The sequence below is a fragment of the Gamsiella multidivaricata genome (assembly GCF_025024155.1).
Source record: "Gamsiella multidivaricata strain RSA 2152 chromosome Unknown BC939scaffold_39, whole genome shotgun sequence".
NCBI lineage: Eukaryota > Fungi > Mortierellomycota > Mortierellomycetes > Mortierellales > Mortierellaceae > Gamsiella > Gamsiella multidivaricata.
In genome coordinates, this window is record NW_026251747.1 from 309,567 (window position 1) to 330,415 (window position 20,849).

The 20,849-nt window shown below is 49.3% G+C and overlaps 3 protein-coding genes across 3 annotated transcripts; 2 read left to right on the forward strand and 1 right to left on the reverse strand.

The window, feature by feature from the left end:
- Nucleotides 1–4,027: 4,027 nt before the first annotated feature.
- BC939DRAFT_183563 (uncharacterized protein) lies at nt 4,028–9,253 on the forward strand. Its single transcript, XM_051550468.1, has 4 exons — nt 4,028–4,530; nt 4,622–4,846; nt 4,934–7,558; nt 7,642–9,253. The coding sequence occupies exons 1-4, from the start codon at nt 4,164–4,166 to the stop codon at nt 9,024–9,026; spliced, it is 4,602 nt and encodes a 1,533-aa protein (XP_051411483.1). The 5' UTR covers nt 4,028–4,163; the 3' UTR covers nt 9,027–9,253.
- A 10-nt stretch (nt 9,254–9,263) lies between these two features.
- On the reverse strand, nt 9,264–13,445 carry BC939DRAFT_454054 (uncharacterized protein). Its single transcript, XM_051556016.1, has 3 exons — nt 12,549–13,445; nt 11,835–12,453; nt 9,264–11,722 (listed from the first exon to the last, which is right to left on the reverse strand). Exons 1-3 carry the CDS (start codon nt 13,053–13,055, stop codon nt 9,495–9,497), a joined length of 3,354 nt encoding a protein of 1,117 aa, XP_051411484.1. The 5' UTR covers nt 13,056–13,445; the 3' UTR covers nt 9,264–9,494.
- Nucleotides 13,446–19,847: 6,402 nt separating this feature from the next.
- BC939DRAFT_454063 (uncharacterized protein) lies at nt 19,848–20,117 on the forward strand (the record flags this gene model as incomplete). The annotated part of the gene is given in 2 exon segments (XM_051556017.1): nt 19,848–19,922; nt 19,938–20,117. 2 exon segments carry the CDS (start codon nt 19,872–19,874, stop codon nt 20,115–20,117), a joined length of 231 nt encoding a protein of 76 aa, XP_051411485.1. The 5' UTR covers nt 19,848–19,871.
- Nucleotides 20,118–20,849: the final 732 nt, after the last annotated feature.

The window sequence follows — 20,849 nt, forward strand, 5'->3', positions numbered from 1 at the left end:
GATCGCCAACAGAGGCTCATGGGCAGCAGCGTTCACCAATCAAGCACGCTTATGATTCCCCTTTAGGACCGCGGAGTTGTTTGATGCTAGACTAATGACAACTCCAGTTATCCACATTCCACGAGCGCATACTCCACGGGCCAAGTGAATCTACTGTCGGATGAAGAATACGAACACGACCTGGGTCGTAAACATCCATCAACAATCGATGTAAATGGATCGGGAACTTGTCTTGCTGCTGTAGCTATAGCCATGGGATTCGTCATTGTTTTTTTTTGTTGCTGTCCTTCAGTTGGATCTTTGATGGTCCTTCATAGAAGGAACTGCCTCTATTCTTGTGCACCCTGAACCTTGTCTAAACTCATTCCTGCGACCCCAGGCCCAACTCCGATCCCTGTCCAGCAGAACAGATGGAGTTCAGGCACAGACAACCCAGCCTGAAAAAGCTGCTCCCTTCTGCAGCACGCTGTGAGATCTTCATCATCCCATTTATGCCCTGGCCATTTGCTGGCTTGTTGTGTCCCGCCACCCATTCCCCAGTAACGCACGTTCCTCGACAACACCTTAGACGCTTTCTCGCAGGACGCATTTGAGCGCAGGTTACTTGGCGGTCCATTTTCATTGGCCCCTTGCTCCCTAGGAGTAGAGAACCCGGTGCTAGGGTAGTATTTACGCCCACAATGGTCTATACAACTTTATTAACTGAGACCTCAATGGATTAAAGGATGGGCTTTACTTGATGGTACATACAGTAGTCTATGGCGGATAAAGCAGGGAAACATCGTTGGATGGGCTACTGGGAGTCCAAAAGTCGTACGAATGGCGTGGCTCTCTGTCTGCATCGCATGCTAGGACTTCTGAAAGAATGCAGCAGGACTTTTTGATACGGTTGAAGTCGCTAGGGCATGTCGTCAGTTATTCGTCTTGCTCATTTGTTTACAGTCAGGCCCTTGTTGGATGAAGGAAATCCGCCTCTTGTTGTTTGTGTTGCTGCACAAGGCTTCCGGGTGCTTTTTTTGGATGAGCTGATTGCATTTATCCCGGACACAAAAGGGATGTTACGGCAAACAATACAGACAACAATGGTCTAATAACAACATCCAACAACCCATGGTAACAAGAGACAAACAAAGGTACCTGGAAGTCCGATATCTCAAACACAAGAGTGATCCCCATCCAACCCTGTCGTATATCGTATCCTCCCTCTGAACAGAACCCTGATCTGCACATCTTCAAATAAAAAAATAATTGTATAAATACAATCCTTGCCACCTGGACTCCCCTGCACCACCCTTACCTCAATACCCATAATCCCTAATATCTTTTTCATTATTATCCGCACGTCTCTCTGCATTATTTTTTCTTATCAATACTGCCTTACACACGTCCATTCCCCCATTCCATTAAACCAATACACATTCACTACTTCCACCTCGCTTTACACACTCCCTCCCTCGACCTTTTCGCTGTACTCAAATTTATCTTTAATTCAAAGCATTCCCAAAGAAAAACACACAAAAGTGCCGCTAGTACACACAGGTATAGTCTCCACCAACTGTTGTGGTACACTCTTAATTTCCACGCGCTCGGCACCACAGGAATTTAATTCTGCGTCAACATCGGTCCAATTTGCCCCTGGTTTGATGGCCTGAATCTTGGAAGCAACGAGCGCTTTGCAACGTTCGTCCAAACAATTGTACCTTTTCATATTTCTGTTCCGCTCTCGTACCACGCACAGCTCCATTTTTTTTTTATTGTATTACCGTTTTCACCAGTTGATATCTGGTGCGAAGATGGACAGTCGTTATGCGACAACTGAGACAGTTGCTCCCTTCTCCTTAATCCCTCACCATGGAGCCGGAGCGAGCTGGCATTGGCGCTTGTAGTTGTAACTGCCCATGCATCCCCCACCTTACTCTCCCTTCATTGGTCTGTCCTGCATACTCCTGCGTGAGTGCAGGCGGATATACAGTCCACCATACATATCCTCGCTCCAAAACCAAGGGGTTCCGTCCCCCCCCCTCCCCCCCCACCCACCCTCCATTGTTGAGTCGGTTCTTTGGTCGATGTAGGGACTGTGGAACCGAACGGGACGCGATGATCAGCTAATACGAGAATGCCAACTACACAGCGCCATGTGGTAATCTCTCTTGTCAGTTCTCCGCTTTCTCCCCAGATACACTTCCTCGCACGCTCTGTTTCTGTTATGTATGACTTAACCCGAACGTTTCTTACGCGCCGCTGGAGTCTGCTTTTTTTTTTTTTTTTTCGATACCTCCTTGATTATCTCCATCTCCTTTCAGCTCCCTTTGTGCTGTCTCCCTGTCTCCCCATTCTCTTTTGCGCTGCTCATGCTGTACCCTTTATCCTTGACCTTCGTCGCGAATGCTCTTTTTTACCAATCACCATCCGTTGCGAACCCGCTCTTTGAATGCGCATAGTACATTGCCTTTTCTCCTGCATCCCTTCTATTTCCCACCTCACACCTGTACTCATGGACATGGATAGTTCTGACACCTTGTCCATTTTACCGTCTTGCTGACCTCAGTCCTCTAGTCTATCCACAACACTACACTACTCTCGAACCATTTCACGGACATTCAAGTTCTGACACCACAATTTAAAGGTAAGATGACCGAGCAATATCTATCAGCAGTACTATTATTTAGCTAGCGAAGCAAAGGTTGCGGACCGTCATGGGTGATATCGGAGCTGCTCAATGATGTTTTGCACATACAGGCATGGCATGACTCTTCATATTTTTTTACGTCCTCTGCATGCCCCCCTTGCCCTTTATTCAGCCAAGCTTATTTATGTATTGAGAGAGTGCATCTTAAAGGAAACAAGGTTGGGGATACTTGTTTTTCGGCCGTGACCGATCCAAAGAGATGCTACAGCAATGCCTTCTTTCCCTGACTTCTGTTGCATCAACTTCAACACCACCACATTGCCCAATACCGCCTATTACCATCTGCAATTCGCTTTCTCTTTTTGTTTTTCTTGGCCTGTACCGAGGACACAGGCGTCCACAGCAGAGTACGTTTTCATTATCGGCATGGCGCTCTCTGTCCCGACTCCTCAAATAAGCCCGTTATTTTATATATATAAAAAAAAACATCATTGCCATCTCCTTCCTTGCCACGAGCCTTTTCTACCGGTTTTTTTATATCCGCTTCTCTTCGATAGTCGTTCCTTCGGTCTGTTAACTTATGCCTCTTGAGCTCAGCGATTGTTGCTCTCATTTGTTTTTATATTTCGATTTCCTATTTTGTTTCGAGCTCGCAGCAGCAGCAGCAGCAGCTGCCTTCCTTGTTCGTGGCCCTTCTTTCCTTTCTTCCTCTTCACAACCATCGGTGGCGGCTAACGGTCTGAGAGTGGGAAAGAGGGCCACAGAGCAATGGATACATAAAAACAGCTTCGTGCGTGAGTGCATGTCTCAGCTGTTTGCTGGTTGAAATTAGCATCAACAGGGCTGCCCACCTATTTAATCCAAGCTCGTACGACGCAACCTACTAAATCCAGGTGCACTGACCACTTTGTGGCCAATAACGATTTGCTACACCAACTCTCACATCCCCCCCCCTACATTATGCCACTCTTTTCTGGCTCCGTGTACCGTCTGCAGATTACTTGGCTCTTTATACATTCACACATTTAGCACATACATTCCCTCTCCGTCCTTCCTGGCTCCCCTTTATTACGCTACTCTAAACAGGCAGCTACTACACCTTGTCCTCCTTTCCTTTTTTTTTTTTTTTTTCTCTTCCATTGCAACTCATACACACCAACTCCTTCTCGTTCTGCGAAATGCATTGCGCATCCCTCTGACTGTTGTGTGTGAATGTCCCGCTCGACCATTACTAACCCTCAGAACACACCTAAGTCCATGAACTTGGCCCATATTGGCATCTGTCACTAACCATAGTCTCTTCTCCCTTCCTTTTTTCTTGTGTGTGTACTGACTGTCCTAACCTGCCTGTTTGTGTTATGAATGGGGTATCGTGTCTCTTGCATACGTGAATGTGTTTTCTGTCGCCACCAATTTTCGCCTTGCAACACTCAGGAACCACAACTTCGACCTCGCCCAACTTTCGACTAGCACTCTCCCCGCCGTCGTCTCTTGCTCCTCCGCTTGAACACTTACAGCTCCATACCACATCGCCATGTCTATTCGACTTGTCTCGAGTGCCAAGAGCTTGCGCGAGCAGTTCAAGGGCCCAGCCAGCAGTGGCAGTACCAGCAACAACATCATGACCTCCAGTGGCATCAGCGTCTATACAGCGTCCAGCAGCATCTCGCGAGCCAAGACGCTTGAGCCATCAGCTATCACATCCCTCTCGCGCCAGGGTAGTCTTTTGCGCTCCACAAGCAATGGTAACCTTCGTCGGTCCAAGAGCACCCAAAAGAAGGGTCTCATTTCCAAGGTCTTTGCAGATGAAGCCGCAGACCCTCATGACGCCTTGCCAGATCTATCAATGGAGATGACATTGCTGATTGTGAAGCGCTGTGTGAAGGAAATTCGTGAACGAGGCAAGTTTCGCGTTCCAGTACATCGTGGAAACGCTGAAAGTTCAGGTCAAGACATGTATGCTAATTATGAATTCTCTGGTCCGCACATTAGGACTGACAACAAAGGGAATCCTTCGTCAGGTTCAGATGGCACAGAGCCAAAGGGTCATCATCGACACGATACGCATGATCCTGGACGATGATGCCTCTACTGAACTCTCGCCCCTGCATCAAATCGATATCCACCTGGTCGCCCATGCTATGAAGTGGGCCATCCGGTACTCGGAGGAGATTCTCGTCGCCTACGAAGACTATCAAGCGTTGTATATTGAACAAGGTACACTACGCGAACAAACTATCTGCATCTACATGTCTAAAGAAAGCACAGTGTCCTGACGCCCGATGTTTGTCATCTTTGTAATAGACCGGAACTTCACAAGATTCGCTCGCGACCTGCCACCCACCAACCGCGCGATCCTCCTGGATCTATTTTCCCTCTGTGCTGATGTCACATTGTTAGCTCATCTTAACAACATGACCCTTGTTGCAGTCGCCAAGGCAATCTCGCTCAGCATCATGGCCGGACCGGAACGTGAGTTCAGTACATTTGACGCCTCGCTCCAGCAACGTAACCTCTGGGGGGCCGCTTGCGAGGATCTCCTGCGCGCCTTTCTTCGCATTAAGACTACACACGACCTAGCCAAGATCGATCAGGAAGAAGAAGTTGACGAGAACAGATACATCTGCAACGAAACCCGTGTGCTCAAGAGTGCTCGTCAGCGTACCAACGAGAGTGGACGGAGCCCCCACAACATTAACCTGCCATCGGGCCTCGACATCTCTGTCCCCTCCAGCGCTGGCTCAAGTCTTCCGGGCTCTGCGGGCTGGGGCACGTCCCCTGGCCCCATGAGTGCTGCCTCTCATTACCCTGGCGCCAATGGATACTTTGACCTTCCGCGATCGGGGTCACCTCTTTCACAGGCTGATGGAACGTACGGCTCGTCATTGTCACGATCTCAATCTCTGGCCAAGTCTGGCACCCTTGTCTCAGGGCGCACCTCGCCTTCGCCATACAATGCGGATGATATCTCCGAGTATGAGGAGCTCATGCAAGATCGATCGCATCTCCAAAAACTCCGCCAAGACCGCAACAACTTCCTGAGGCCGGCAGAAAGTCTTCGTCGGCGCTCTTCTGTCGCCGATATGGAAAGCCTTTACATGCTGCCATTGGATGCCGCAGCTCCCCCCGACGGCTACGAATCTGACCCAGAAGTGTCCCATCCTCATGAGGATGAAGATTCCCACGATTTATTAATCCCAGATTTCGCAGACGGTCTCGGTTGGGACTTCAGCAAGAACGTTGCCATGAACTCAACCGAAATGCCATCCCTGGCCAGCTTCCAGGCGGAGCTAGAAACAGACGACAAGCATGGCATGAATCGCTCAAACAGCGCTAGTAGCGACGCAAGTGGTCTTGAGCCCAATGGGCCTGCCCCCTCAGACTCTCCCCGTAACATCCGCGAATTGTCAAAGCAGCAGCTTACCTCGCTGCGTCTCCGCCAACTCCAAGAGAAGCATCAAGCCAAGTCGTCTTCATCCCTTTCCGCTCCATGGCAGCAGGACCTGTCAGCGCGCAATTTCCCTCCCCCACCCATCTCGCCACCACCGAGCGCCATTACCCGTACTATCACCCCGCTCCGAGTTCGCGCTAGCCCTGCAATCTACCATCACCCTCCGAGAACTTCTCCTTCATTTAGGCCTCATCACTCAAAGCGCAACTCCGCCTCTCGTCGATCAATCTCTATCAACCCCGCTACCCTGAATGGACGCGCTCATATGTGGTCTGATTCGCTGCAAGCTGATCTCTTGGCCCAAGAGCTCGCACTTCAGGCAGAGAGGGACCTCGTAATCGAAGGCATTCACATGCAACTGCTTGAGGTCAGGAATGCAGATCACCAGGAGCCTTCTCGCGCCAGCTCCGTGTTCTCTCTCCAGTTGTCTCCTCAGGATTTAGAACGACCAGCCCCCGTATCCTTTCCTAAGGCTGATCGGCCACGGACCATGTACAACATCGTTGAGTTCCCGTCGTTGTCAGATAAGCTGTCCGTCCCAGAGTTGAAGCCTTCGCTACAGCGACGACAGTCCATCGCATCCATAAACGAGCCTGAGGTTAGCGCCAGTAATGCTCCAAAGGCTTTCGAGGTCGTCTCGCGCCCTAAGGATGTTGAGGTCAGCGTGATCTTTGCCCCGATCCCCAAGGAGGCTCCATTGTCACCCAAGCCAGGGCTCAAGTCTAAATTCCATGAGAACTTCCCAGAGCGACCAATCTCACCCCCAATAGGATATACTCATACCCATAACCAGGGAGGGCCCAAGCGTTCACTCACTGGAATCAGCACTAGGAGTGGGGACAGCATCACGTCGCCAACTTCCCCTACATCTGCTTCTCGTCCAAGCAGACCTCATACAGCACCTACTCAGCAGAATGTCACTTTCTCTGCAACATCTACAACGTCCTCTCAGCCCTCTACTGGCGATGGCAGGCCAAAGACTGGTTTCATTCGAGCGCTTTCTTTCAAGCTGCGATCCAAGCAGAGCGACGACCAGTTAAAACCCGTGCGAATCAACAACCAAGCTGTCGGCACTATCACTACGGCCCCAGCTGTGTCATTTGAACCTCCTCGTCTGGAACTTAGCTTCATGGGAGATTCTCTGACCTCGACTGAGCTGGGCCCTGATGATGTTCCTGAGGAACATCTCCCACCAACCTCAGCCCCTGCACTGATGCATCAGGGAGCAAACGGAGCAGATGTATTGGAGAGCTGGAGACGCCAGGCGCTAGCATCTCTCCCTATCAATATCAACAACGGCACGGCTGGATTAGCTCAGCAGGACCTTCGACCCAATGGATTGACTCTCATGCGTCGTGCATCGGAGGCGATGATTAAGTCGAGTGATAGTTTAAATAGGTCACAGTTTCAACAGCTCAAGAAGGAGGCCTCTCCTCCCATTGGTCCTCTGCAGACGACCGCAGCTAGCAAGAAGAACGGTATGTTGACCACAAAATCTACAGCGATCACCTACTAGTGCTGAAAATAGGGCTCCTTGCTAATGATTCTTACTCTGCTACAGATGCTAGTGGCTCTACGACGGAGGAACCCATAGGTCGATCTACATCACGGCAACAAAAGCAACAGGAAGCATTGCCACGCATTGTTTCCGTTGTGAACAACGCCGTGTCTACTCAAGAGACACCATTGTCACCATCATCAGAGTCAAGCATCCCCAAGAAGACCGCTGCGGCTGAGAAAGAATATCATTTCTCGACCGCAACTCTCCTGAAGGATGGTAAGCTCTACTACCAGGTGCAATGGGACCAGTTTTCGGAACTAGGGTTCAAATCTGATTTCTTCGCTGAACCGGAGCAGTTCAAGTCCGGAATTCATTCAATTGGAAAGTCCCCGGTGGATCCTCGGAAGCAGAGCTCGATCGCAGCGGCAGCAACGGGGCCAGAGGTGACTCGACCCCAAGGCGAACAGACAACGAAAGTCAACTCGCGCAACGCCTCCGTGGATCTTCGGGGACAGCTAGGTCAAGCGACAAGGAACACGACCACTCAGGAACAAGGACCGAGCCCAGCGCAGAGAGCAGCAGCTATGCAGGTCGCGAGGGAGAGTTTTATGGCCCTGGCCAACGATCCCAAGGCAATGGAGGCACTCAAGAGCAGACCAGGACAACCGACGGTCATCAGCAGCGGCTCGTTTGCCAAGGGATCGACTCACCCCCAGTTGGATTCTCACATTTGCCCTCCAGTGATCACAAGCAAGCTAAATATGACATCACGACAACAACAACAGCCTTACCCGAGCCCGGATCCCAGCCCGAGCGGCAGTCTCAAGTCGGCTCGGTCAATCGAATTGCTCTCGGGGGATGGCGAAGGACGCGACAGTGCTCAGAAGAATATGTACAACAGATCTTCACCAGTCTCATCTCCGGGCGGGGAAGCTCCTTTGTCGGGCTTCAGTATCGCGAAGCAGCCTGGATCAGTTGCTGTTGGTGGTGGTGGACATGGCTTGTTTTCATCCTCATCGCCAGCCCCTCGTCTCGATAAGCCTGTAGTCTCGGGATCCTCGACCTTCGAGATCAAGAGCGGAAGTCGATTATTTGGAAAGAAGAATAAGTCGATGAAGAAGAGTGCCCAGACTCTGCCAAGCAATACCAATGGTGGACGCAAACGAAGGTTGTTGCCCTATGGCGTGAAGCGGCAAGATGTGATGACCAGAACGGTGGAGTCGATGGACGAGATATTCCCTTGGATGTGCATCGAGCACATGGCCGGACAGGACAGTGGATGGGTCATGCTGGAGCCCGTTCAGGATGGCGCGGTTGGATGGGTCATCATTGACAAGTTGGAGGAGGAGGAGTCCCAGATTGGGTTGCAGCAACAAAAGCAACAGCAGCCGGAGCAGCAGAGACCGTTCGAGCCCAAGACCGCGATGCAGGCGCAGGTCGCCTAGGGGCCTTTTTTTTATTTCTTCTTTCTTCTCTTCACTTTTGATTTATTATTGCCAAAATAGCTGCATACTATTTTATCGTTTTTAAAACTGTCATGACTTTTATCCCGATCCATTCTTTCATCATTGTTGTAGACTACATCTCATGCACGAAACCTTCCCAAAGGGGTACGCTGTGCCCCTTCGCTCCTCATCATAAAAAGCATATGAACCCATACCTGTTGCCACGCAAGGTGAAGATATATTTCAAAGCACTTTAATGACTTCATATTGCATTGACATTTCTGTATGTTATTACAATTGTGGTGCGTTTGCAATGAACTATGAACGTGGGAATAAAAGGAAAAAAATGTTCTACTAGTGTATGGGCTATACGAGGGGGGAAGGGGTATTTGGTGCGTATGGATAAACGCGTGTTAAGACGAAAAAAGAAAAAGAAATGGGCGAAGTAATAAAGCCGCCGTGTTTGGTTTACCAGGCGAGCTTGCCAAAAATGCTCCTGGGGAAGGCGCGGAGCATCGCCTTGCGCATCTCGTCCAATAACAAGACGGCGAAGGCGCAAGGGATGGGGAGCAACCAGTACTTGATGGGCACGGGGTTGGTCAACATGACCTCGTTGATGGCGGGAACCTCCGTAACAAGGATGGCGACAGCCAACGAGCAGAACATGCCCAAGAACAACCACAAGTTGCGACGCTTCTCGCGAATGGGATCAGCCTGGAGGATCGACATGCGACGGTTTCGGATTGAGAGGACATTGCCCCATTGCATGATCACCAGGGCAATGAAGGTAACGCACTGACCGGTGTTGACATAATAGTTGTTAAATTCGCTTGGGGTAATGCCTGGGTGCAATTTCGAGTAGTCGATTTCTCCAAAGGTGAGAACGAGATCCTTGAATGCAAGGCCAGTGTACTCCTTCAAGTACGTGTAGAACAACATGTTGCTGAAGAAGGTCATGACGCTGCCGATGAAGATATAGGACTGAAGATAGATCTTTGAGGTGATCAAATGCTCCTTCTTCGCGTTACGAGGGGGCTGGGACAAGAGATCGAACTCTTCCTGCTCCATGACGAGGGCAGTGCAAGGGAAGCCATCGGTGAAGCAGCAGATGACGATCATCAAGAACGAGGACAGCGACAGGGGCGTCCCAAGGAATGTATTGATCAGCACAGGCCAGATCTCGGACCAGGAACCAGCGGGCAGCAAGTAACCAATGACCTTTTGCAAGTTCTGGAAGACAATGCGACCAAGACGCATAGCAATAGGGATCGAGTCGAAACCACCGAGCAAGATCAAGTCTGCAGCCTCGATGGCAACGTCTGATCCAGAGACAACAGCAATGCCGACATCGGCAGCCTTCAGAGCGGGAGCATCGTTGACACCATCACCGGTCACTGCAACGACACCATCGCGCTGCTGGAACTCGGACACGATCTTCAGTTTCTGCTCGGGTGAGGTACGGGCAAAGACGATCTCTTCATAGGCGCAAACCAAGTCCCACTCTCCGGGGCTCATCCTTGAAAGGTCAGACCCGGTCAGGACCAACGAACTGCCCTCACGAAAGCGGGGACGGCCGATCTCGTATTCACCAAGATCGTCGAAGGATCCCTTAGAATCAAGCTTGTTGCCCTTGCGGGTGGGATCGACAATGTCCTCGTAGGTATCAGGCTCGCGGTTCGAACTGAACAGTCCAATCTGCTTTGCAATGGCGGCAGCAGTCAAACCGAAGTCACCAGTGACCATGAAGAAGCGCGCCCCGGCGCTACGGCAGGCAGCAATGGTGTCTTTGATCTCAGGACGAGGCGGATCCATGATACCGACAAGGCCAATGATGCACAATTCTTGAAGGCCCTGGCGTATCAACTCCTCCTGAAAACCACTGTTGTTGGATGTCTCCCTTGCAGAACCAGCAAAGTAAGGGTTGAAGCGGCCCTTGCAGAGCATCAAGACGCGCTGACCACGACGAGACCACGATTGCTGAATGCGAGAAAGCTCGTCGATCCATGCGGTAGTGAGGGACTCAGACGAGTTGGAGGTGCCTGACAAGAACGAAGTGCAGTAGGGCAAGAGAACATCGGGAGCACCCTTGACAAAGACGAGCTGGAATTCCTTCTCGTTGGCGGTCTTGACGGAGCTGATAATGTCAGGACCAAAGAGGGTCTTGATTACCTGGGGCTGTTGGGCAGAACCCTGGTAGACAGCCATCATCCACTTATTGCGAGAGTTGAAGGGGATTTCATGGGTACGCTCAAAGCAGGGAGCAAGGACATCCGTGTTCGCAACTTGGGCTGAGAACCGCAAGAGGGCACTGTCCGTAGCATCGCCGTATACAGTTCGCTCAGGGACGGGCAGGTTCATGACCTCCTGATCAAACTTGGCGTTGTTGCAGAGAAGAGTGGCTAACTGGAGCTGGCGGAGGGCCAAGGTCTGGGCACTATCACTGAGTTGTACCAAGCTATTTGGCTTGACCTCCTTCTTGAGCCTGGCCTGAGCCTCTTCGGGGGTGGACTCGTGGTCAAGGAAGGCGATGTTGGTTACAAACATCTTGTTCTCGGTCAAAGTCCCAGTCTTATCGGAGCAGATGACGTTGACACAGCCGAGGGTCTCGACAGTGGTCAGGGCCTTGGGCAAGATGTTGTTGGCGCGCATCCTGCGGGCGATCATCAACAGCGTCAAGGAGACACAGACGGGCATGCCTAAAATGGAGAGGAGAGAGATCAGCAATGATCTTCATTTTTCTCACGTGTTTTCTATGGTCGCTGATGTCACTCCATTTTTTACGCGTTTTCTTCCATCAATTTTTTTTACCTTCAGGAATGAAAGCGACAACGCAGCCCATCAAAGTGACGAGGAGGACGGGAACGGGCAGGAAATCGGGATACAAACGGTGAATCCAGGAAGCCCAGACAGCGAGAATCAAGATGGCAAGGAGAACCGTCATGCAAACGATGATGCGGACAAAGCGGGTGATCTCCTGGTGGATGATTGTCGTCTTCTCCTTGCGACCAGAGGTGAGTTTGTTGATACGACCCATCAGAGTATCGTTGCCTTTCAAGACAACAACACCGACACAAGAGCCCTGGACAACGTGAGTACCCATAAAGGCAATGTTTTTGGACTCTAGGAAATTGTCGTCGGTCGCACTGGTGGAGGCCTCGATAGCCTCGCTCTCTCCGGTCAAGACTGCACGGTCAAAGCGAGTGTCGTTCGAGGCCTGGACAAGGCGCATGTCAGCTGGGACCTTGTTTCCAAGCGAGAGATGAACACGGTCGCCGATGACAAGCTCGGCAGCGGGGATCTTGATCAGTTGGCCATTGCGGAAGACCATGCAGTCGGCAGGGATCATATCCATGATCGAGGACATGACACGCGCAGTGGAGAAGTCTTGAAAAGCAGAGAAAGAGGCTTGAAGGAAAATGACGAAAATCTGTGGCAAGCAATGCAAGAGAGAAGGACCCCAAGTCAGCTATCTCCAAAGTAAAACACAAGTGTAATTGATGCAAGCGCAAGAGAGATACTTACAACTAGAATAGCAAGAGCTAAGTTGGTGGGGTTGGGAGGATTGGACAGAGGAGGCTGCCAGCAGACAAAGAAGGTGATGACACCAACCCAAAGCACCAAACAGAAGCCTCCAAAGAGATAACCGAGAACCTTCTTTACATAGCTGGGCTTGCGGGTATCGAGGGTATTGGGACCGTTGGTGCGAAGGCGCCGCTCGGCCTCGGCCTGCTCGAGGCCTAGGGCCTCGTCCGAGTTGAAGCGAAGGGCGATCTCGGTGGGCGTCAGCTTGTGGAAATCAACGGTCGCAAAGAAGTCAGTCTCGGCGTTGAGGCCTTCATCACTCTTTCCCTTGTCTTTACCCTTGCCCTTGGTGGCCTTGAAGTCGCCGGTCTTGTTGGAGCGCTGGGTCTCGGTAACGTGGATGGAAAGGGTTCGAAATTCGATGGGCACGGCATTGCCTTGGGCTCGCTCCATGGTCTGGGTGCGGACAAGAGCAGGTGACTTTTTGGTTTCTTTATCGTCGGACATGTTGCAAAATGTGGATGACAAAGGACAGAGTGGTGCGGTAAGGAAGGAAAAAGATAGGTAGGAGATGTCCTCAGATGCCCAGTCGAAGAAAGAGAGTGTCCAAACTGACGAGCTATAGTGTGGTGAAGAGAAGAAGAAAAATAGAGGGGACGATGGGTGTCTATTTATTAGAAAATGAGAAAGGGTAGTGAAAAGTTGGCGGAGCAAGACCCAAAGGGCCAGTTTGAACCATATGTTGGCGGTTGGTTGGACAAGGACAGCCCAGGTTGTGTCCCACCTTTGCGCGTTTGGCGGTCACAGAGGGCGTGTTCATCTTTACTAAACTCTCAGTGTTATGATTCCGCTTCAATCGATGAATGCAACTCAGTTGATGAGTTCGAGTTAGAGAGGTCTACGTTAGTTTGCAAAGAACTTGATTGAACGAAGGTGCGGGATTTTTTTTTTTTGGACTGAACAGATTATTAGAAAACATAGCATTACAATGCTTTCGAGTTGTGCTCATGTATGATGCGCCTTTGTGCAACTTATTCTCTTCCTCGTGTTCAACCATATGTACGCCCTGCCACACAATGAGCCGTGCACTAAAGTTCGATACTACAACTTTAAACCGGAGGGATTTCTCACTGGAGCAGACTGTGAAAGAAATCTTTACTTCATTGCGCGATTTTTTTCCAGGCCAATGCTCTATCTTTACGCCACTACGAAACCCATCGAAGCAGCTAATCCTGTCCCTGGTCTCTTAAACCGATGTGCTGCGCCTAAGTCCTTTTCTTTTTTTTTTTATGAGGCACATGTGGACAATTTTACTAAATCAAGTGCATGTATGTGGAGAGGAGCTGTCAAAGATGTAAAACATTTCATATTCTTGTGCGAGGCCATGCTAGCCACAGCTTCAGTAAAGTGTTGATGGCCTCAAAGGTGCGCAGGAGTTTGATTCCTCGGACAAAAAAGGTGGGTCGAACGTGCAAACAGGGGACCGAAGATTGCCGGACTTCAAACTGGTCGCCCAATCAAAATTGGGTGTATCAATACGTATTCCTTCCATAGATTTGAATTTGCCTACTCTCCTGTAATCAAGGATACTATAGACGTCTCAAGGGGTCTCTGTGCTTTTTTGTAATTTATTACGGACACATTGGTACATGTAGGATCTATAGATGGAGTCCTTGCATATCGCGTCTTCAGCTTATATTTCCGGAAATATATACACAGTCTAAACTCCTAAGACTCTAGAACTGAGTCTACAGGTGGCGTGTTCAGTATCTCATTTACATTATGCAAGGTCTGGATGAAAGGAGCCACTAGTGCCTTGTACCGAGGAAGCGTTTCGTTTGAGTCGCATCAAACAATCGCAAACACGTTTTCTAAAGACTTTCCTTTCATTATATGTCTGCAGAGTCGCGACGATGTGCATACGAGCAGCGCACTAACACTGTATTTATTTGTGGAATGGTATATAGGTATGTTTGAAAACTAAAATACGATCCTTGCTTATGGCGTGCAGCTAAGCGGCGCCATCGCAGATCAGGTTCGCATCGCAGCAACAGCTAACACCCTGCCTTTCTCCGCGGATAGGTGATCACTTTCAACCCAGTGTATGCTTATCAATAACAGAGGTTCACCGCGCATCATACTATCTGTAGCTTACCAACAATACGTTTTCGCGTATGCTTGTATATTTTATACCGCACCAAAGTACTGTGACCGGGCAGGCAGAAGTGTTAGATAGTTCCTTTTTCTTCAAAAAAGCTTCAGCGCAAGAATATCCAGGATTATAAGTCAGGCATTGAAAGTGTTCTACTCGAGCTCGATCATTGAGGGCTGAAAGAATTGTGTCTTTGTTATCCTCGCCTTGTAAACAAGTACGGCCGTCCTGCAGAAAACAGTTACCTGTTCATTTACTACTGTATGGAGCGTGGAAATCGTCTCTGGCGTATGTACTACCAAGAACTCCTTTTCTCGTCGTTACTCGGTGCAGGTCAACTTCCGTACTCCCAACACAAACCCTGATGCTGTAGGGCCAAGAAAAAATGCGCATTCTTGAGTTGAACAAAACTGGTTATCGATTGTCGTCCAAGAAAAGAGTACTTTCTCATACCGATGCGATATTTTCTCGCTAGCATGGGTATCGTCAGTGATACGTATAAATAAAGGACATCCTCTGCGAAGGTCTCATCCTTAGTTGTTGCTCCTTCCTATAATCCACTTTACCAACCCACACCATTTGGTCCGCACATTCTCTTTCTCTTTCTTCAGCAGAAGTCATCTCCCACCACTCTCAGAAAATCCTAGGGATTCCAATTCTTTCGTCAAAACGCTCTCCACATCTTCAATGAACTTGAAGGGAGTGTCTACGGTGCGTATTTCGCAACGCGCTGTAGTTTATTCCTTCCAAACATGAAACCCCTGCCTATGCGAACCAGCTCTCTATGTAGCAACTTACGGCACCTCGGACCGAAATAAGTAAAATAAAAAGATCTGGACCCCATCCAACGCAATACAAACAAAGCTCTCGCACCACGCTCCGCACGAATCCTCGCAACTCTCTCTATGCATCTATAGTTTTGTCCGTCGCTTGATACCGTTTGTTTTATGCATTTCTAGCGTTGTCGCATCTCTTGCTGGCGTTTGCTCGTCAAACAAATATACTTTACGCATAACAACAACCGTCATCTGTTCGCTATAGAAGATTACAATGTGCATGTCCCAACGCTCTAAATGCCGTGGGGCATCCCGTATCGCCTCGATCCTTTGCGTCCACGTAGTTCTTGCTGTATCCCCCCTTCTTTCCCCCCCCCCCAGTTCACTTTTTGCTTCGACTACTCTACACGCATCAATGGGCTTCAAAACACACAATGGCACTTTTCTCACATCTTTTGTACTCTATATTCATATTTGTATAATTTAAACGCGACTTAGATGCACACTTGTTGATTTCGTGATATTCGCTTGACTCTATCCCGAAAGCTGTAAAGTTCGGCTGCTGTCCTTTTCATAACCTCAACTCGGTCCCTGTTCATGCATATTTGCGGTATAGGAAGCACGTTTATCGCTCTTCTGTCCAGCGCGACAGTATTCTCTGTTTTTGTTTGTTCTACTTGCAGAAAAAAAAATCCCTCAAAGGCATGGCTGGCAACTGTTATTCAGGGGCCCATGGACCGCTGCTATACACGCTCAATTCCTCCGATGACGGACGCGTTATTTTTGCTGTCCCTCCACCTCATTGTTTGCGTTCAAACCTAATATGCTGGTATTGTGAAGCATAAATCCCATAAGCACTAAGCGCGCCAGAAAATTTTCTGGTGAGCGATTTTTCGCTATCTACGCCCAGCATAGAATAAAATCCCTCTTTTTTTTCGAAGACTGAGAATCATCTGGAGTGCAAAAAATATCCCTCACTCTTTTCTGTATCAGTTCAAACCGCATATCGTCAGATTGGGCTATCGCTTCTGTCCCTTTTCGTTTTCATAGTGTGTAAGGCAAGTGTAATCTACTTCGCCTTTGGTGGTCCTCTTTGGCTCTCGGTTTGTAATTGGCTGTGGTATTGCATTTAGAAGGGGTTGGGTCCATTTTATTGGAAGTGTTCACAAAACACGGAGCTTTTCGGTTCAGACCAAAGTCCACATAACCCATCGATCGCCCGTCTCTATCCGCTTTTTTTTTTTTTTTTGTCAATCCTCGCTTTTTTTCCTCCTTGTCATATATTGTGAATCAATGAAACCCTCCATTCGCTCTCTTTTTAGGATCTGAACACTTGAACCATCGTAGAACAACACGAACTCGCTGCCGTCTTCGTCAAGGTTTCAGGAACGACCAACCCTCACTCCTAAGAACCATTCATTATAACTATGGACATGGGAATAGATGCATCCTGCCATCACAAGCCTCAACGTGGATCGGAAAGCGATGCATTGCAATGAACACATCCACCATCACTTCTTATTGCTCATTCATCAGCAAGATCCTAGCTAATTTTTATTTTTATTTTTTTGCTGTGCTGCAATCGGCTTGGAATTTTTCACTGCACGCATCGGACTTTTTCTACGCGAGGAATCTTCTACAGGCATATCTTGCATTCAACTGACGAAGAACTGCAGCATCAAGCAACTATGGACAGATGCCGTTCTCAATGGCAATTGAACACAGGCACTGCCATTTTGAGACCTCGAGGGCCGATGTACTCCTGTTGGACACAACTCGGGAGCTCATGATTATGATTCGGGCAGACTCTTCTTTTCTTTGCCAACATCCTGACTGGAGGGCATTGCAGGAAGGTCAACAATGAACCTTGGACTAACGTTTTAACATTAGCCCTCCTGAATAGATCTTTCTTGTAGATAGCATATGGATCGAACCACCTCAATATAATCTTTTCAAAACACACTGAGTAGAACCGCTGTTGGCAGTCAGGCATATAACTGCTCCGCCAGCCTTAGGGACATCCTTAACACCCTCGAAAACTGAAAAGTTTCTCTCCTGGAAATAGACTACTGGCCGGTTCTCTTTCGTATCGAGTAGAGATGGTTATAGTTATTGAGAACGCTGATGGTGAATCCGGAGAATGGCCAAGTCGAAGGGCCTGTATGTGTGTGTGTTGCTGGTCCGTGTTGTCGAGTGCCGTGATGTTTCTTGGCTAAAGAGTGGGTGGAAGTGAAAGTAAAGAAAAAAATGGAAGAAATGAAGGCCACGAAAGGGCAAATAATGCGAGTCGAAGACGGAGGTAAGGATGATGTCCTTATGCGATATAAAACCGCTGGAAGCTAAGGGTGAATGTATAGACGGCGGAGGTATCCATGCTCGATATTTTGCTTTCTGGAATAGCTTTATGCATCTACCGCTGTATTGCACTAATACATAGCAGGGCCGCTGTTGAGACCATGTCTAGGGCGCTGTTTTATGCTATCTATCATTTCCTGTCTGTATATGTTGAGCCACGTCCAGCATGGACTGCAGCTTTCAGCGCAGCCATATTCTGCTCCGGAACGTTAGCGCATACATTCCATGTACGACCTGCAGTGCTCAACGTTATAGTGCCTACAGAGTCGATGTCCTGTCGGGTCATTAAAACAAAGACTTTAGACTACGCTCCAGGTCGGAACCTTTCACTGCCGTCCTGAATAAAAAGAGTTCGGTGCATACTATGCAGGATTTATACTCTGTAATCGCCTTTTACGTATGAGGCTGGACATTTCAGCGTGCAATCGTGACGGTATCTTTCCTTTACGGCTTCAAGCTTCTTGTAGAATCTCCTGGAGATATAATAGTTCTTCGAAACAACGTCCTCTTGTGTTCTTGACCGCTACTCGTGCATGATCATGCTTGCCCTTACCATCCCCTAACATCCAAAACCTAGAACCACCCGAGTTGGGCGCAAACGTGCTTTTGAAATCTACAAAGCCATATTCAACGGGCCCTATACGGCGTAGTATACATATACGAGTATACTCGTTACTATTGGCTGGAGAAGTATTGTATACTCTGCCGTATACTCGACGACCCTATACGAGTATACAGATTGGAGTATAATGAGCGCTAATTGGCTGGTTTATACCCTAAGCCACGTACAGTACCGGCCAAAACTGGAACAATATTTTTTATATTTCTACAATTAATTACCTATCTCCTCCATTGGTCATGATATCGCTACAAAAACAAGTGTAACCGTAGTTGCATCACCAACGAATATGTATAAAGAGTTATAAGACGATAGCAATGGTGGATACTGAGAAACATCACTCTTGATATTTCTAACCAACTGTTCCAGTTATGACCGCTCACTTTATTTTCACATAAAAAAATACTCTTTTCAGGAATGCACGCTTGATCAATACTTGGTTTGCTTCCCCTTGGCCTTATAGACTGCCTTGAGTCTCCTTGGCATACTCCTGATCAAATTGCGGCAATAGTCGACTGGAATCCTGTGCCACTCTACTGATATTCTTTCCCACAGTTCTTTACAGCTTTTTGGCGGCGTTGGGCACTTGGCAAGCTGTTTCTTGAGGTACGCCCACATGTGCTCAATGGGGTTGAGGTCGGGGGACTGCGCTGGCCAGTAGAGAAGCCTTCCCTCGGCTTCTGTAATGCCGGCTGACTCCAAATATGCCTTGGTGACCTTGGCTGTATGCTTGGGATCGTTGTCATGTTGGAAGATGAATTCGTCCTTGGCCATGCCCCACTCTTCAACAGACATGTGTAGATCCTCTTTCAGAATCTGTATATACAGCTCTGAGTCCAGGGTGTCATCAATCAAGGCTATATAGCCAGGTCCATTCCATGACATGCAGGACCATATGCAACAGGATTACCACTCGGTTACCAAGCTGCACGGTTACGACACACAGAGCCAGGATGGGAGCCCGGCATCATGACAACTCCACTACGACACTGTACAATAGGCCCCAGACATGTATATATAGACCCTACTTACGATCATTAAACAGCATTCATTTTTACGCATTCCTACTTGACCACTGCCCTTGACCCCTTGACTCTGCTGCTGTTGCATGGTAGCAAAGGTTCCTTCGACCACCACCACCCATTGTCCTATTGTCCCAAGCGCCCTTTGATTTTTATTTTTCCACCAATTGCCCCTGTACCCCTGATTTTAACCTTAGCCATTTGCCCAATTAAATTTATTCCCCAATCTGGACGTTGATTCCCTCGCCGATCTCTTCTCCCTTGTAACCATGAGCACCCCCGTTTTACCTACCTCCTTCCAAGCCCCTGCTGCTGGCGACACCGCTGTCGTCGCCCCTACCGCCGTTCTCCTCCCCACCTACAGATATCCCTCCCCTCCGACCTTCACAGGCGTGCGCGATGGTTTCGCGTGCGAGACTTGGCTCACCCAGGTTCGGCGTTTTTTTCGCGGTGCGCAAATTTTAGATGCAAACCGCACTGTCACCGCTATTGCCTACCTGGGTGAAGCTGGCCTCCTGTGGTGGGACGGCCAATACCGTTCGGACGACACCGACTGGCTCGACTTCGAGAAGGCTTTCCGCGAGGAGTTCCGCCCTGCTGGTTTCCATGACCACATACGAGCATTGCTATTCTCCATCAAGATGACGTCCACAGTGGCCGAGTACGTTGCGCGCGTGCGCAAGTACATGGCCATCCTTTGCACCCACGACATGCACAAGGAAGCTCGCTCGGTGCTCGAGGATGCCGTCAAGGCTGCCTTTCTCGAGGGAGCTCCCTTGGAACTCAAGCAGACATTAATGTCTCTATAGATCACCAACCGGAACGCCCTCACCATCCATGACCTCTGCCACGCAGCGGAGCAATTTGATACGGTATTCCACTATGCCCGTTCGACGTCCACCTCTGTCCGCCCCACCCAAGCTGCCCAACACGCCCTCGCTGCGACCCTTGCCTCCCCTGCTGTCGATCCCATGGCTATGGAGATTGATAACATGCGCCTCGAGATCAACGCGCTCCGCAAAACCGTGAACAAGTTCCGTTCCGGCTCTTACACCCGGAACAAGCCCCCTCTCGACGCCGCTGAGCGTACACGTTGCATCCGTGAAAATAGATGTTTCCGCTGCCGCGAGGTGGGACACATTGCACCCAACTGTCCCGAGAACGAGCGCGGCGGTCGCGCCTTCAACAATTTTACCGAGGGCCCATCCCATGCTGACGGCTCGGGAAAAGCCTCCAGCGGCCAGGTTTAGTCCAGGACCTAGTCGCTGAAAATCCCTCCTCTTGTCTGGACAAGAGGAGTGAGCCCCTTCCAGAGTTAAGTCAATATTCTTCAAAAAATAAATTTGGTCTTCAATCTCTGTTGGCACTCGCTCCTCT

Bases quoted from the DNA above. Each gene is read 5' to 3' on its own strand.
- BC939DRAFT_454054 (XM_051556016.1), bottom strand. From the start codon at position 13,055: ATGTCCGACGATAAAGAAACCAAAAAGTCACCTGCTCTTGTCCGCACC. The intron at 12,454-12,548 runs GTAAGTATCTCT...TGCTTGCCACAG, and splicing joins TAGCTCTTGCTATTCTAGTT to ATTTTCGTCATTTTCCTTCA. The intron at 11,723-11,834 runs GTAAAAAAAATT...TCTCCATTTTAG, and splicing joins TGTCGCTTTCATTCCTGAAG to GCATGCCCGTCTGTGTCTCC.
- BC939DRAFT_183563 (XM_051550468.1), top strand. From the start codon at position 4,164: ATGTCTATTCGACTTGTCTCGAGTGCCAAGAGCTTGCGCGAGCAGTTC. The intron at 4,531-4,621 runs GCAAGTTTCGCG...TCCGCACATTAG, and splicing joins GAAGGAAATTCGTGAACGAG to GACTGACAACAAAGGGAATC. The intron at 4,847-4,933 runs GTACACTACGCG...TCTTTGTAATAG, and splicing joins AGCGTTGTATATTGAACAAG to ACCGGAACTTCACAAGATTC.